The 16,532-nt window shown below is 43.5% G+C and overlaps 1 protein-coding gene across 4 annotated transcripts in view; it reads right to left on the bottom strand.

The window, feature by feature from the left end:
* Positions 1 to 16,532, bottom strand: part of fam131ab (family with sequence similarity 131 member Ab) — a 27,141-nt gene that overhangs the window by 9,970 nt on the left and 639 nt on the right. The window contains exon 1 of one of the 4 annotated variants that reach the window (XM_020586587.1): positions 13,997 to 14,592. The exons of 1 other annotated variant lie outside the window; for it this stretch is intronic. Coding sequence is in view for 2 of the 3 variants with exons in the window: in XM_020586563.1 (XP_020442219.1) it covers positions 13,895 to 13,939 (45 nt within the window). In the remaining variant the exon portion in view is untranslated. 2 more of the 4 variants (XM_020586563.1, XM_020586571.1) reach the window with 2 other exon arrangements.

Here is a 16,532-nt window from a genome sequence, read left to right as displayed (position 1 = left end):
CACCTTCTGAAGACATCACACTGTGACTCACAGGAAAACCTAGTGGTGTCTTTGATGGAAAAGGGACTCCTGGGTTAAACACACTTCAAATGCTTCAGTGTACTTCAAGGCCTTGGAAATTAAAAGGCATTTCTTTTTACACATGAATCAATGTTTGAATGATTCACAAGCTGTACACCAACAACACAGACACGTGTATCTATGTGCAAAGCGCACACACACACACACACACACACACACACACAAACTACAAAAATGCTTCTTTCAGCAGCTACTTATAAGCAGGACTGTTAGCTTAAATCAAGCAAGCTATGAACACTGTGCATGTTAAAAGGTTACAAGTCATTCAGACCTAACTTCTGTTCAACTAACATCTGATTTTCATAGCATTTTATGTACAACTAGAAGAAAACAGAAATGATAATGGTGGCTTTCTGCAGTCACAACTGACTTTAGTGGTTTGTTAAATTAGCTTGCTGGCTAATGAGCGAACAGGTAGTTTGTTCACGTAAGTGAGCTGATGTCTTCTCAAACTAAAAGCCAGAGCATATGGTTGCAAACAAGGCGGCATACTGTAGAAAGACAAATTACAAAGTTACAGCCCTTGTTCCAGATTGGTTGGTTTATATTAACACATTTATCCACACAGCCAATACCCAGGTGGACCCCCTCTCGAGTAGCAGCAGATATGACTGACAGGAGATTTTAATGCAACTACAACTATTCACTATATGATACAAGAAAAATTCTTCAGTGGGAATTGACAGAGCTCTATGTGCAGACAGCTAGACAGGTAATATCCTTACAGTGAGTTAATATAACCAGACAGTAGACAAAAGAGGGACTCCTCCTCCTGGTCTAGGTTTCATCAAATCTGTCTGCACTGTAAATTCAAACCACAGAGGGAGTTATCATGTGTTGACAAGTTCCTTTGTCTGCTAATTCTTTTTATAGCCCTAACTGCACTCATGTAGGGAATGGGTACGTCAACAGCAGGGGCCACAGGGTGAGCCAATGCCACCGTCTTGGGGCAATATGGGTAAACACACTCGGCTGACTGAGCAATGCGACGACTGAGCCACACAGGTACAGATTCATTCCAGTCCTGTGGTGACTGATTGCAGCTCTCTGACGCAACACTGTACTCATTGGCATACTAAAATAAACTGAATCATTAGTAAATAAGTATTTGAACTGTTGAGTCATTCTGAAGTCGGCTCTTAATCTTATTAATGAATCGCAACTCAGTATAGACCACATTTGATTTGCAGTGAACAAGAAACCACTGTCACTGTGATGAAGTTAGCTCATTCCGGAAGCATCGCCCTGACCTTGTCCTGTCAGTTCCACCCAACAGCAACAGAATACCAGCTGAATAACAAAGAAACAAGAAGATAATCTGTCAGAAGGACCCTGCAAGAGTGAAGGGGGATCCAGAGCTTGTGATGGCATCAGCAGATGCATCGAGGCATGATAATCCTCTAGTGCCGCAGAGCTGCTCACAGATCAGATGAAGGATAATCTGGAGCAGATGCGACATATACCCTCGAGGGCAGTTAAAATGATATATTGTGTTGGTCTTTAATTAAAAATCACATGTCAGACAGTCATTGTTGTCCGCCCACAGCTGGATATGTTTTACTTGTTATCAAATGGTTACTCTGAGAAATCAATGCAGAATGGTGTAGGAGGATTTTATACATCTTTAGGGAAATCCAACTCAAAAACTCCTGTCTCTCTCTACCTAAAGCCTCTAAACTCGATTTCAGATGCTGTTTCAAACACATTCTACCCTTACAAGAACAAAATTAAGAAAGACAGCTCGTCATTTCTGGTGTTTGGAGGCACAAAATGGCTTAATCCAAGTGTTTCCTTTAATTGTGTCTGTATGAGCTTTTAAAACTGTTGCACGACTCCACTTAACAGCACCACCGGCTGCTGGCTTGGCTCCTCCATTCATCCTCTCCTGTCTCTGCACCCCAAACTGCTGAACAGCAGAGTCAACATAAAGGATGAACGGTACCCTGAGCAGATAGACCGCCTCCATTAGACCACTGTGTTGCATCTTTTCCATCACACACCCTGCACTGACATATGCACATTTAAACACACAATTAATCTCATATATGAGCCTAACTTAAGACCAAGCTGAAATGTAACCCTTACATTTAAAGCTTCACTAGCACACTTATAACTCGTCTCAGGATACACCGATGTTTAAATTCAAGATATTTGGCCCATGCAAGTACAGCAGTGCAAACACACAATGTCAGGAAGTTATAAATCTTCATGGTCTGCTGAACACAGACAGCGGAGTGGCCGTCATGATGCTGCTCTGGTTCACCCTTGGCTTTTAAATCGCTGGTTAACTGTCTCAGTGAGTCAGCACAGCAGACTAACAGCCTGGTGACAGCGCAGGGAAAAAAGAACAACAGATTATTCACCACAGTGTGCCTGTTAGGAGCCGAGCGCGTTACAGGCTGAATGTGTGTGACCCGACTAGTGTCTCCCTATCTGCAACACCTGGAAGCCTGCACATACATGTAAGAAAGCATGTATGAAGACTGAATACACAGAAGACATTAAACAAAATGATAGGAAAAGGCAGGCCATGAATGGATCCAGTGGAACAGACCAGCTTCCCCTGGTGGGAAATCATCCTTCTCCTCCTTCAGCATGCCATGTTTCTGCCAAACTGTCTCTCAACTTTTCCACAACGGGAACATTTCTATGGCAACTGGTCGCCATGCAACAGTTCCTCCCAGTACGCCTGAGCTCTTGATTTACTGATGACATCACACGCTAAACACCGACCAGCAGCCAAATGAATGAACCTTGCACACGCCTTCCTGCTCGGCAGCGTCAAGGCTGACATGAGCGTCATAACATCAACGCTTCAATTCTCATAGCCAAATGTAATCTTTGGTTTAATCATTAAAAAGGTAAAAGCAAAGCAAAAATATCAGATATCTATTTCAACTTAGAGTTTTATGACCCGCAGGTGTGACAACAATATGCCAGTATTTAGTTAGTGCTCCAATTCAACAAAAAGCTGAATTATAGTGGCAAAAAAGTGAGTACGCCATTTTGAATTGTCTGGTTTCAATGTATCATACAATGTAATCTGACCTTCGTCTAAGTCACACATGTAGACCAATACAGTTTGTTTTGGCTAAAACTGCACAAAAGACTGTCTTTACTGAACACACCCAATAAATATTCACAATGCTAGTGGAAAAGCAGGTGAGCTTTTGAATTTAATAACTGGTTGAACCTTGTCTGGCAGAAATAACCTCAAACAGGTGCTTCCACCAGCTACAGATGAGCTCTGGACAACATTCTGGCAGAATTCTGGTCCGCTCCGGCTGCATCACCCAACTTCTACTGAGCTTCAGCTGGTGTAAATCTTTCCAGGTTTATACAAAGATCATTCTTAAGAGTAAACCTTCTGAGATCTGTGATCATTTTCCAGTCTACACTGTCAATGTTTGAATGATGTATTCAGGATGGAGATGAACGATACTATGGTTTGTGTGTTATGGTTTCAAGTAGATTAATAACTGCAACAATGAAGATTTTTTACTCACTGTAAAGTAGAGTGAATGCACACCTAAAACAGGCGCTGGTCACTGTCACATAATTTATTAAAAAATGCTGACGTGCCTTCCTCGAGCCAGGTTGAATACAAGTGTCGGACAAACATACGTCTCACGGCCTGATAGCAGTCCACAGTTAATGACATCAGCAGTTCACACAGGTGCTTCCAAGTTAACACCATTCCTCATTGAAACACCCCCATGCTGTGAAATCTACTTCTATTAGGGGCATCAGTTATTTATCTCTTAACTTGTCCATGTGGTAAATCCCACAAAGGCAAAACTAAAAGAGAATTAAAGACATGCAGAGAAGTAAAAACATGAATAGCTATTCATTTTAAGGAGGAAAAAAAAAAAATCAACCTGTGAGACATGAGTACATAAATAAATATTTGTCTGACACTTTTATTCGACCTGCCTTGAAGAAGACACACTGGAGTCAAACAACTGGCATTTTTAAATAAATCATGTAAGTATATAATGTGTGGTCACTTCTTATTAATGAAGACTTGACCATATTTTAAGACAAATTTATACATACATGCGGATCATTCTAAATGGCTCACTTGCACTTTATTGCTACTATATTCCCCAAAATAAAATCTGACCATCGGTATGCGTGTCTTTTTGGAGGTCCTGAACGAGTCCTTTGAATCAGCGATCCAGCCGACCTGTCTCTCACAGTTCACAATTCTCTAACATGCCCGCCCATGAAGAGCGAGAGGCTGCATTTCATGAGGGATCACTTAGACACTGCTAATCGCCGCCTGGCTCGCTCACAGCGACACATCATATTCATACCCAGATGGTGCACACTGATGGATAGAAGAGGCAAGGTGGATTCATCCTCCTCATTACCATCATCATCTGAGTGAGTTAGAAGAATCCCACAATTTGGGGTCTACAGCCTTAATTTAAAAAAGGCCAGGCAGTATTTTCACTGGCGACCCAGAGCTTCTACACACACCTACAGCACACTGTATACATGTAATGTAGCATTAAATGGCTTGTACCACACACACACACACACACACACACACACACACACACAAAGAACCATATGCAAATGGTTCCTACCAAAGGATTACATGGTCCTGTACAAATAAATGTATTTATTTGTAGAGCCACCACCCTGACCAAAAATATCATTACTACAACAACAAGTTATCAGGGGGTTCCTGTGAGTCTCGCGCTAACCTGGTAAAACATACAAAACCTGTAATGGACTAATCAGAACCTGATGGAAACAGCAGAAAGGAAAGTGTCTGCAGGATTTTTTAATTCAAACAAACATGTAGGGAGCTATGACAAATGCATCATGTCAGTTAAGCAGATCCAGCCAAGCATGCATGAATAAACAGTACATTCAGTTCAACCGATCACGCCTCTTAAATAAGAGTTCAATTTTGCCCACAGGCGAGAAGCATTACACTGTGTCACTTTGTTAAAGATGCATTGCTAATTATGCTAAATGACTTGTTTAATAATTAAAAACCAACTAGTTAACATGAAGGAGAACTACAACAGAGAAAGGACTCGAGGTTGAAACACAAAGACTTGGATGGCTTCATTAAAAATCTAATTATTGAACCAGGAAGGGTTGAGAAAATAATTTCCTGCCTCATGTGAATTACAGAGACTGTCATCTTTGATTATCTGGTAGGTGCCCAACTAGGTTATAATAGCTGAAAGTGAAAGACTACTTATTTGGCTTTATAAAACAAATGCCAGCTCCTTGGGTGATGGTTAAGGTGGCCCATTTACTACCTGAATGTGACTCTATTTCTCTTTGAGACAAAAACTGTGTGATATCAGTACATAAAAGAACCAGGCCAGTATGATGGAGTGTGACAATATGTTCACAGTGTAAAAATGCATCTCCCTGCTGTCTTTTAATGCAAGGGCCTGCATTGGTTGGGGGGATGAGGGGTTGCAGGAGCAGTGTTGTAGGTTTGTACAATGCAGCCACGTTGTGACGAGTTGACGCAAGTGGCTTCATTCACATTTCCAGCCCGTGAGTTTTCATTGCGTCTTGGTTCACCATGCTGCTAACGTAGCCTTAGCACCAATTATATCACCAGTGTGTTTAAAAAAAAAAAAAAAAAAAAGTTTAACATCCAGTACTAATGAAAGTGCACAGTGTGTTATGATGCGTTAACTGTGGCACAGATTTGACAGTGAATAGCACCGAATGCTCATGCTAACAAGGTAAAAAAAAAAAAAAAAAAAAAAAAAAAAAAAAAGGGTCTTCTTCCCATGGGCATCCACAATCGTCCCCTGTACATGATTGGTCAACGCAGCTCCTTTGCCAGATGATGTCACCGTCAGGTGCGGTGCGGGTGAGAATAGCATAGAGGTTCCCACAAAGCATCAGTTAGAAGTTTGAAGCTCATGAATAGTTCATGCACACTTTTAACATCTCAAGAGACTCAAGCAAAAATCACACAGGAGAGAAGCCGGTCAGCTGAGTTTGACCATTCATACCCAGAAAGTAGAACTGAAGTGACATTCATTACACGATTAGTTAAAACGCTTCAAAATGCAACTGCATTGTTTTGCATTCTGTGACCTTCAGTCAAATAAAAGACTTTTTCCAGCCATATATTTTGTCACTGAAGATTTCTTTAAAATAGTGGTAAAATATCATCTCGTCTCCTGAGCCAAGTGCATCGCCACACCCCTAATTCTGAAGAGTTCCATAATATTCTATTTATGTTGCAGAACTGCATCCTAGTATCGGAGGAACTCTGTACACAGCAAAGGTCAACTAGATAAACAAAAAAAACAAAAAAAAGCATTTGGATCATTCTTCTTAACACACATTCTTGATCCATTTTTTACTTTAGGCCTTCATCACAACATCCACAGCATATTCACATCTTCCAACTTGACTCTGTTCCTACACAATATAGTATCCTCAGTGATTTCACTCTTTGCCTCAGGGAATGAGGTCTTGCCTGCTTTGCATAGACTTTTCCTCCTGTAGACCTGCTGGTTTGGGGTCTGTACAATATAAAGTATGATCTCGATGTAAGGGGATTCATGCTTTTTTTTATTACTATGGCTCGTTACCGTGTACCGTCCTGCTTCATCCTTACCACATCTTTCCTCTCTAACACAGAGTTGTGGATCCGCTAACAAGAAGTGTTGTTGTGCTGCAAGGATACCAGCCTGGCTCCAGTACCTTCTTTGATGTTAGTATGTTTGTTTTGAACCTTCTCCCCATAAGCAGCTGTCCAGTGTTTCTCTATGTAAGCAGGGTTCCCTCTCTGATCTGCTGTCTGAAAGGAAAAAGGTTGCACTCGACTCCTATCCAACATCCAAGTACAGCAGCCCAACTCTTAACTTGTTAGTACCATGTAAACACTGGGTTTAGATGCATCGGACAGACTTGTTTATTCTTAATCTGCCTGCATCATCGGCACTGGCTCAAGTGCCCCATGTCAAATGCTTCATCACATCCCCACAGAGGACAGTCTACAGATGAATGCAGGTGGCTTGTACCACACACACACACACACACACACACACACACACACAAAGAACCATATGCAAATGGTTCCTACCAAAGGATTACATGGTCCTGTACAAATAAATGTATTTATTTGTAGAGCCACCACCCTGACCAAAAATATCATTACTACAACAACAAGTTATCAGGGGGTTCCTGTGAGTCTCGCGCTAACCTGGTAAAACATACAAAACCTGTAATGGACTAATCAGAACCTGATGGAAACAGCAGAAAGGAAAGTGTCTGCAGGATTTTTTAATTCAAACAAACATGTAGGGAGCTATGACAAATGCATCATGTCAGTTAAGCAGATCCAGCCAAGCATGCATGAATAAACAGTACATTCAGTTCAACCGATCACGCCTCTTAAATAAGAGTTCAATTTTGCCCACAGGCGAGAAGCATTACACTGTGTCACTTTGTTAAAGATGCATTGCTAATTATGCTAAATGACTTGTTTAATAATTAAAAACCAACTAGTTAACATGAAGGAGAACTACAACAGAGAAAGGACTCGAGGTTGAAACACAAAGACTTGGATGGCTTCATTAAAAATCTAATTATTGAACCAGGAAGGGTTGAGAAAATAATTTCCTGCCTCATGTGAATTACAGAGACTGTCATCTTTGATTATCTGGTAGGTGCCCAACTAGGTTATAATAGCTGAAAGTGAAAGACTACTTATTTGGCTTTATAAAACAAATGCCAGCTCCTTGGGTGATGGTTAAGGTGGCCCATTTACTACCTGAATGTGACTCTATTTCTCTTTGAGACAAAAACTGTGTGATATCAGTACATAAAAGAACCAGGCCAGTATGATGGAGTGTGACAATATGTTCACAGTGTAAAAATGCATCTCCCTGCTGTCTTTTAATGCAAGGGCCTGCATTGGTTGGGGGGATGAGGGGTTGCAGGAGCAGTGTTGTAGGTTTGTACAATGCAGCCACGTTGTGACGAGTTGACGCAAGTGGCTTCATTCACATTTCCAGCCCGTGAGTTTTCATTGCGTCTTGGTTCACCATGCTGCTAACGTAGCCTTAGCACCAATTATATCACCAGTGTGTTTAAAAAAAAAAAAAAAAAAGTTTAACATCCAGTACTAATGAAAGTGCACAGTGTGTTATGATGCGTTAACTGTGGCACAGATTTGACAGTGAATAGCACCGAATGCTCATGCTAACAAGGTAAAAAAAAAAAAAAAAAAGGGTCTTCTTCCCATGGGCATCCACAATCGTCCCCTGTACATGATTGGTCAACGCAGCTCCTTTGCCAGATGATGTCACCGTCAGGTGCGGTGCGGGTGAGAATAGCATAGAGGTTCCCACAAAGCATCAGTTAGAAGTTTGAAGCTCATGAATAGTTCATGCACACTTTTAACATCTCAAGAGACTCAAGCAAAAATCACACAGGAGAGAAGCCGGTCAGCTGAGTTTGACCATTCATACCCAGAAAGTAGAACTGAAGTGACATTCATTACACGATTAGTTAAAACGCTTCAAAATGCAACTGCATTGTTTTGCATTCTGTGACCTTCAGTCAAATAAAAGACTTTTTCCAGCCATATATTTTGTCACTGAAGATTTCTTTAAAATAGTGGTAAAATATCATCTCGTCTCCTGAGCCAAGTGCATCGCCACACCCCTAATTCTGAAGAGTTCCATAATATTCTATTTATGTTGCAGAACTGCATCCTAGTATCGGAGGAACTCTGTACACAGCAAAGGTCAACTAGATAAACAAAAAAAACAAAAAAAAGCATTTGGATCATTCTTCTTAACACACATTCTTGATCCATTTTTTACTTTAGGCCTTCATCACAACATCCACAGCATATTCACATCTTCCAACTTGACTCTGTTCCTACACAATATAGTATCCTCAGTGATTTCACTCTTTGCCTCAGGGAATGAGGTCTTGCCTGCTTTGCATAGACTTTTCCTCCTGTAGACCTGCTGGTTTGGGGTCTGTACAATATAAAGTATGATCTCGATGTAAGGGGATTCATGCTTTTTTTTATTACTATGGCTCGTTACCGTGTACCGTCCTGCTTCATCCTTACCACATCTTTCCTCTCTAACACAGAGTTGTGGATCCGCTAACAAGAAGTGTTGTTGTGCTGCAAGGATACCAGCCTGGCTCCAGTACCTTCTTTGATGTTAGTATGTTTGTTTTGAACCTTCTCCCCATAAGCAGCTGTCCAGTGTTTCTCTATGTAAGCAGGGTTCCCTCTCTGATCTGCTGTCTGAAAGGAAAAAGGTTGCACTCGACTCCTATCCAACATCCAAGTACAGCAGCCCAACTCTTAACTTGTTAGTACCATGTAAACACTGGGTTTAGATGCATCGGACAGACTTGTTTATTCTTAATCTGCCTGCATCATCGGCACTGGCTCAAGTGCCCCATGTCAAATGCTTCATCACATCCCCACAGAGGACAGTCTACAGATGAATGCAGGTTGTTCTATACTGTCCTTAAAGGATCACACTTCTAGGAACAACATTACTTCTCTCTAGTAACAATCAAGTTGTTCTTTAGCTTGTACAACCTGCATTTCTGGAGCTTTGGCCCTCTGGGATAATTTCCCTTAATGTACCTTGAAAGTAGGTGAAGTTGTGCCAGAATCACCCACTCTTCACGTCAAGCAACTGGGTGAAGTTATGTAAGCTACTAAAAGTTTATCCAGACTCTATAGTTCAAGTAAAGTCCATTTAAATTGGGTCTGCAGGCTTCCAGAAACTGTAATGTCTAATTTGCTTCATTTGAGTCCATTAGAGGACAGTTAGAAATATCAACTGGCTTGTGTTTGAATAATAAAAATGGACTGCGGATAGGTCTCTGGAAGAGGAGACAATGCACTGGGCATCAGTGGGGCGTTATCACAAAACCAGACCAGACTGGGATTTTGGAAGTAAAAAAAAAAAATTAAGGGCACCTCGCTGAAGTCCAGTGCGCCCAAAGGTGGAGCCAGAATCAGTCTGCGCACCAAGCAGGTCCGCGTGCTCCCCAAAAGCCCTATGTCAGACATGGAGCTAGACGCGCTCCAGTCCACACGCAACGAACCATCGACCACCACTGTCAGGAGGAAGAGAGTCACGTGAAGGTAACAAATCAACCGTAAAACTCATAGTAACCCCGCAACATGTTCTCGCTCCAAAATAAGCAGCCTAAACGGGATACATTGGACAATAACACCTCCACTTGAATGTGACAATGGAGCGTTATTTTTTTCCATAATATTTAGACCTATATATTTTTAGTAACTTAAGCACAAATTACCAACTATGAGTTTTAAGGATTAAGAGAATCCTTTTGGTCAAAGGTACAACCACCATGCCAACTCATGCCTCCGCGGGGCCCTGGAGCAGCCACTGAGAAGCGATGTCCATAAAATGTCATGTAATGTAAAATGTAATGTTCCCGTATCTCACTGCAGTTTAGTACAAGGAAAACCACAAACACTTACATAACCTACTATTTAATAATAGGCAGCACATTTTCCAGTTTCTTGTTAAAGCAGGCTGCACATGAGAATAATGGGGTTTGAATGCAACTGCGAAGCACAGAGAAATTAAAATCAAGTATCAACCCACATTCTGATGCCGTTTAAAAAGGTTATATACATTAACAGCATCGTATGGATGGAGATAGACTATTCATTTCAGGTGCTACTAAAAAGGGTCCAGGCTTGTACCATAGTGTTTAGTGTGGATCACCCTCCTTTTTATTATGCACGGAGTGAGTGTGGAGCATTCACAGAACCCTTTATTACAGTGTAGCCTACTCTCTAGAGACACTACTTGTAGTGAGATAACTGGGGCAGGGGGCAGACGTGGGGGCCTACTTCCATGCACTTTAAAGCCATGCCGTGCCATGCAGATAAGGCTCGGGCTGCATCCCGAGCCCGTTGGATATTTGATGAAGTTGTATCTGCTTTGTCGGAGGAAACCCAGCAGTATGAAAAGCACAGAATAAAGGTACATGCCTGTGGTGACATTTACATTTTTTACCTCCCTGTTGTTTAATACACACACTTCTCTTACGTGGTGACAGGCCGCGTCTTCAGCACAGCACACACTGACACGGCGCAGGTCCAGCGGCGCTGCACGCAGCGCAAATGTCACTGAGCATCCTCCTGGCTGCAAACGTCACTTTAACGGCTTATATAGTTGACTGCCAAAGCTTAACCTTTCTAACAGCTGCCCACATGGTGACTTGACAGCCTTGTGGACCATGATTGAGCACAGATGCGGACGGAGGCCTCACGCGTAACGGCGCCCTGTGTAGAGATCAGCACCTGGACAGCTCCCACTCGACCCATTCTGAGGCTCCTCCGCCCCACACACGCAATCCTGCGTGTGCTCGCCACTCTTCAAATCGGATTTGGAAAACGAGATTAAAGGGGTGGGCCTCTAAATGTCAGCAGCCTGGCTCCTCTTTCCAGCCCTCCACTGCAGGGACGCGTTTCTAGTTACTGTCTGTGAAAGAACAATTCGCTCGATTAGTCTCTAGCACCCATCTCAAATACTGAGTCCAATATCAAGACCAGTCACTCTAGCACCGGGTCACAGACCTGCCGTTTAGCGCGCACAGCTCAGGTTGCCCACCAGCAGAATTCAATATGTGCCGTTTAATTGAGTGTGATGCGATCACATGCCCGGGGTGTATTGTGTCGTTCAATAGAGGCCACCTTACTCAATGCAAGTATTGTTTAGACGAGCGAGAGATGCGCACGTGTTTCGTGGGTATAACACTGGACTGATGTACAGTCATTTGAACCCGGTGTCATGTAGGTCTTGCAGTCCGCTGTTTGGCAAAAGCCCGAATGATTTCATGGTGACACGTCATCAAGCAATAGTCAGAAAGTGCTCATATTTCGCATGGGTCGCCACAGCCTCCTCCTGTCCACAGAGGTGTGTTTATCACCACGTATTCCGACAAAGAGTAGCCTATTTTGCGTACACGTCAACAGAAATTAATTGCACCCAAGCAGTGCACAGGTCCAGTTACGTCACTGTAGCCAATGGTTCTGCAGCAATTAACCCTGGTGCACTTTAAATGACAGGACTGTGGGCAGCAGACCAAAATAAAATGGAATTAAACACATGTAAATGAATAAGTCGGTGGGGCTGAGCTGCACTGTGAGTGAAGAGAGACACGTAATGGGTTTAATCAGAAGGGAGCAGCAGCCTCAGAATGGAAGCTGTTGCTGCCTTGTCAGGGGTCTGCGGTCATCCTCCACATCAGTGGTTAATTTGTTAGATGTCTTTTTATCGTGATCTCCTTCCCCTGGCCGATCTCTCCAAACGCGTCTTCTCTCCAGTTAAAGAAAAGGAGAATTGCAGTAATTTAATTTTTATTTATTTATTTTACTTAGGTCATGCTCACACACACACACACACACACACACACACACAGTAGTTCCCGTTGTCGTGGAAACTGCAGATAGACACCTCGGCTGTGAATCTCTCCCTCTCTCTTTCACGTCTTTCGGGCTCCCTGATTAACTAATGAGCGAAACAACACAAATAGGTCAGGACCAGCTGCGGTGTGATGTCACACATACTGAGAATGATGCAAGAGTCAAACAGGTGGCTGTTATTGACCGACTAAACTTAATAAACGTGCACGCCTTGTAGCTTTATGGGACTAGGGCATGTCCTTACCGCAACAAGGAGACAGGGACAAGGCGCCATAATCAATGTGATTGAAGCGATGGATTACATAACCAATTACAGGCGAGAGAGGATCTGCAAGCTGTAAGTGACGGATAAATCACAGGGTACATCACCTGGAATAAAACAACAAAACAACGATCACGTCTGTTTGTGTGAGAGATATGGATGGATGGGGGGCAGGTTTGATGTATGGAGGCTACAGAGGAGAGGCAGTCAAATAAATAATAAGGAGGTTACGGGGGGGCAACACGCGTCAGAGATCGGGGTAGCACAAAGAGGACGGGGTTCTCGGCGTGATTTAGCCGCCAGCAGAGCGGATGAGAGGCACGTACAGCAAAGGTGTAAACAACCGTGAGAGCAAATAGATGGAGTAGCAACAGGGAGCTGTTTCTTGGCAACAAGCAAATGATCCACCGCTGCATGTGTGCGCCTGGAAACTGTGGAGTCCTTTTAAATATGGACATCTGTGAATGGGAACTAATCTACGGATTTTTACTTTAATTAGCAAGAAGAGACGAGCCAGAAATTCTCAGAAATAACGAGTTATGTACCTCGAGAGTTTGCACGGTCGCATGCGTATGAATACGAGCAAATAAAAGGTGTCCTACCTTGCAGCTAAACTGGGTCAGCGCGGTCAGAACCATCGTGCCCGGACGAGTCTTCTCCTCACTGGATATAAAAGCCGTTTAGAAACGTATCCTTCGGTTGTGTCAAGAGCACCCCCGTCGTCTCTGCCTCTGACTAGCGTGTTCACCAAAAAGCTCCTTGCAACTCTCGTAGCATCGCGATGTTTAGACTAGATACCAGCCCCTTAGCGCTTCCCCGCCACCTCAGTAAAAAGCACCTCTGCACACATGCACACCATTTAACCTCTAATAAACTGACATGGTTTAAATGAGTCATCTACATATATGTAGCTACGTTCTTTATTCATATGCATGTGACTTGGCAGCGCTATCATACATCTCATCTCTGGCACAGCATGCTGTCAACTACAAGCACCGACATTCACTCACAGCCTGTGCATCCGCGAAACGCTGCAGCAAAACAAATGCGAAAAGAGGAGGCTTCCTCCAGCGTGCTTTTTGAAAGCTAATTAAAAACACTCTTACCAACTGGCGCTTTGGAGCTGATACAGCCCATTTTCGCAGCTGCATGTAGAGCAATCAAAATTTCTCTCCCTGATTTCCTTATGTAAGACACGCCGAGCGTACCTCACTGATCGAAAGCTTCGGTCAGTCTCCTCATCTACGGAGGCTCCTCTGGGTTCCGTTACGATGCGAAACGGCAGCGCGCTGCTCTGCTCACAGCAGCCCAGTGACGCCGCGGGTTGGGGAGAGTCCAGCCATCACTTCAGCTCCGTGTGTTCTGTTTCTTCAGTGTTGTTCCTTTGCTTCAGATCCATTCACAAAATCTTTGCAAGTCTTTGTGCAGCTTTATTTCTAATAGGCCAAGTCTTTTTGTTTGTTTGTTTGTTTGTTTGTTTGTTGGATGAGGCTCAGCTCTACGTCACCGGGTGACGGGTCTTGGCATGCGGGTCAGCAGCACAGCGAACAACGGACAGCGTCGTGGCAGTCTGTGGAGGCAGCATGGGTTTCTTCCCAGCCTGGCAGCTGCAGGGCCTGTGGATTCATCTCGCTTACTGTCGGTCAAGTCTACAGCACACCACCAGCACCGATCTCCGATCTCTGCACGCTCTGTGTGCGCTCACGCAGACGCCCGGTCAGACAGTGAACCATTGGAAGGTGACACATTGATACAAAAACCCCACGTTTAACTGCTTATATACAGCCCGCATGAGTTTCCGCCTCCTTGTGCTGCTTATCTGTGCTAAGTAGAAGCGGAAAGAGATGTGATTGGCTGGTGTCACCTTACATGCCAGCCGACATGGGAAGAAGGGCGGAGCATAAAAGGGGCAAGTTGTCAATTGAAGGATTGTATTTCCTCTCATCAGCTGACATAATGACAAATAAGGAACATGTTGCATATTTCAACAGGTCTAAAAGGGAGACAGAAGAATTGATGACAGCCTAGTGCAGGTGATAGCAATGAGAAATAATAACAGAGCCAAATCCACTTGTGTAGTAGCTAAAACACTAATTTATTATTCCTTTTCGAAAACAATGTCACAGTCCGAGAGATAAGAGATCCTATTGGACCTACAAGTGTCCACAGGGTACGTGGTGTTATGCAATGATGCAACAATAAAAACACATGTGAGCTAAGACATTTTTCATACGCAGTCGTTTCAGGATGCCAGAACCACCAATGCACACTCCCACACTGTGTGGCGCCGTGGTCGCGGACTCATTGCGACCTCAGGATCCAGTTCCCACATGTAGGCGACGGTTCTGATAAGTTTTGGCAGTGTCAGCTCATGCATCATCTGTCAATGTAACCCATTCTAGCACAATGCATTTGAAGAGGTTGTGAATAATAATAAAAAAAAGACAGGTCTATCGTGTGACCCATTTATAACCGACCCACTATTGTCGCCCCAGGTCGAGTCTTAAGCATCTTTCTTTTCCCTCCTTCTCTATTAACACCCACCAGAACTCTAAACATAGACCTGCAGAGCTGCCGACCCACGTGGCAGCTCCTCTGGGCCTATAATCTGCCACTGGAGAACAGAGGCATTTCCAGTTCAACCCCAGAACGTGAAATGTAAAGGCCCTGTGTGTTTGTATTTATACCCGTACAACAAAATGTGATCATGAGCGCAGATACCAAAGGAGAATCGATAGCGCACGCTACGAATGCGTTTCCATGCGCGATGGAGACACTGAAGGTGAAATGCCATTTATTCCACAGCTGTTTTCCACCGGGAACACACATTTCAGTGCAATCATGAGAACATTCATGCACAAAAATTACCAATGACAGTAAACACTGAAAGTAAAAGACCCCAAACCACGACAAATAAATAAAAGAAAACAGTGCATGTCTGCAGAACGTGTCAGTTTGTTCATACATTCAACACCCGCAAGTACAGTTTTTTACTTTTACACGTGTGATCTTATAATGCTCTGAGCTTTTACGGTTTAAAGCGCAAAACCAATGTTTTGCTGTCTCTCTACTCGTGCAATGCGAACGCAACTCTCTTTTTATAACACGTCAAAGTTCCGGCAAAGCCAGAAGCTGAGCAGACTTGATCTGGTGCTCTAGCGCCATGGGAAGGACGGCTGTACGAGTGTGAGCTGTGCGAGTCAAAGGAGAGCAGAGAGCCTGTCGCGCACTGCGCGTCTGCAGAGCCAAGAGCGCACAACTGTGCTGGCAGAACAAGAGGAGATGCCTTTGCCAGAGCCTCGAGATATTGTGTGTGTGGCTGCAGACTGAGACGAACAGTCTCCAAAGTCACAACAACCAGTGTCACTCTTGGTTCTGTTGACAGTGATAAATGAACCAGCTCTATGCTTTAACACAAAGTACATGACTGCGGTTGTAGTAGACTGTGTCAGAAATATCTGAACCTACACTATTTAAACATATGGCCAAAGTGTTGTTACATAAAATATACTGACTACAATCACAGCAGTAAGATCACAGGCCCTTTCTCAAGTATGACCAAGGAAATGAATATTTTCGTCAGATTACTCCTTTAATCTAGCCTGCAAACGGAGCAGACATTACACAGAAAGTGTGTATCTGGATGCAAGTGTTCACGAGGAACCAGCCTGCAACTTGTCATGGTGTCAGGCAGCTCTTTGTTTTTCTTTTGGTCGTTTCCTTGTCCCCTCTCACCTGCGGCCG

This window comes from Monopterus albus, unplaced genomic scaffold (genome assembly GCF_001952655.1).
Source record: "Monopterus albus unplaced genomic scaffold, M_albus_1.0 scaffold8.1, whole genome shotgun sequence".
Lineage (NCBI taxonomy): Eukaryota > Metazoa > Chordata > Actinopteri > Synbranchiformes > Synbranchidae > Monopterus > Monopterus albus.
The sequence above is the reverse complement of the archived record's forward strand: the minus strand, read 5'-3'. Positions and strand labels throughout refer to the sequence as shown.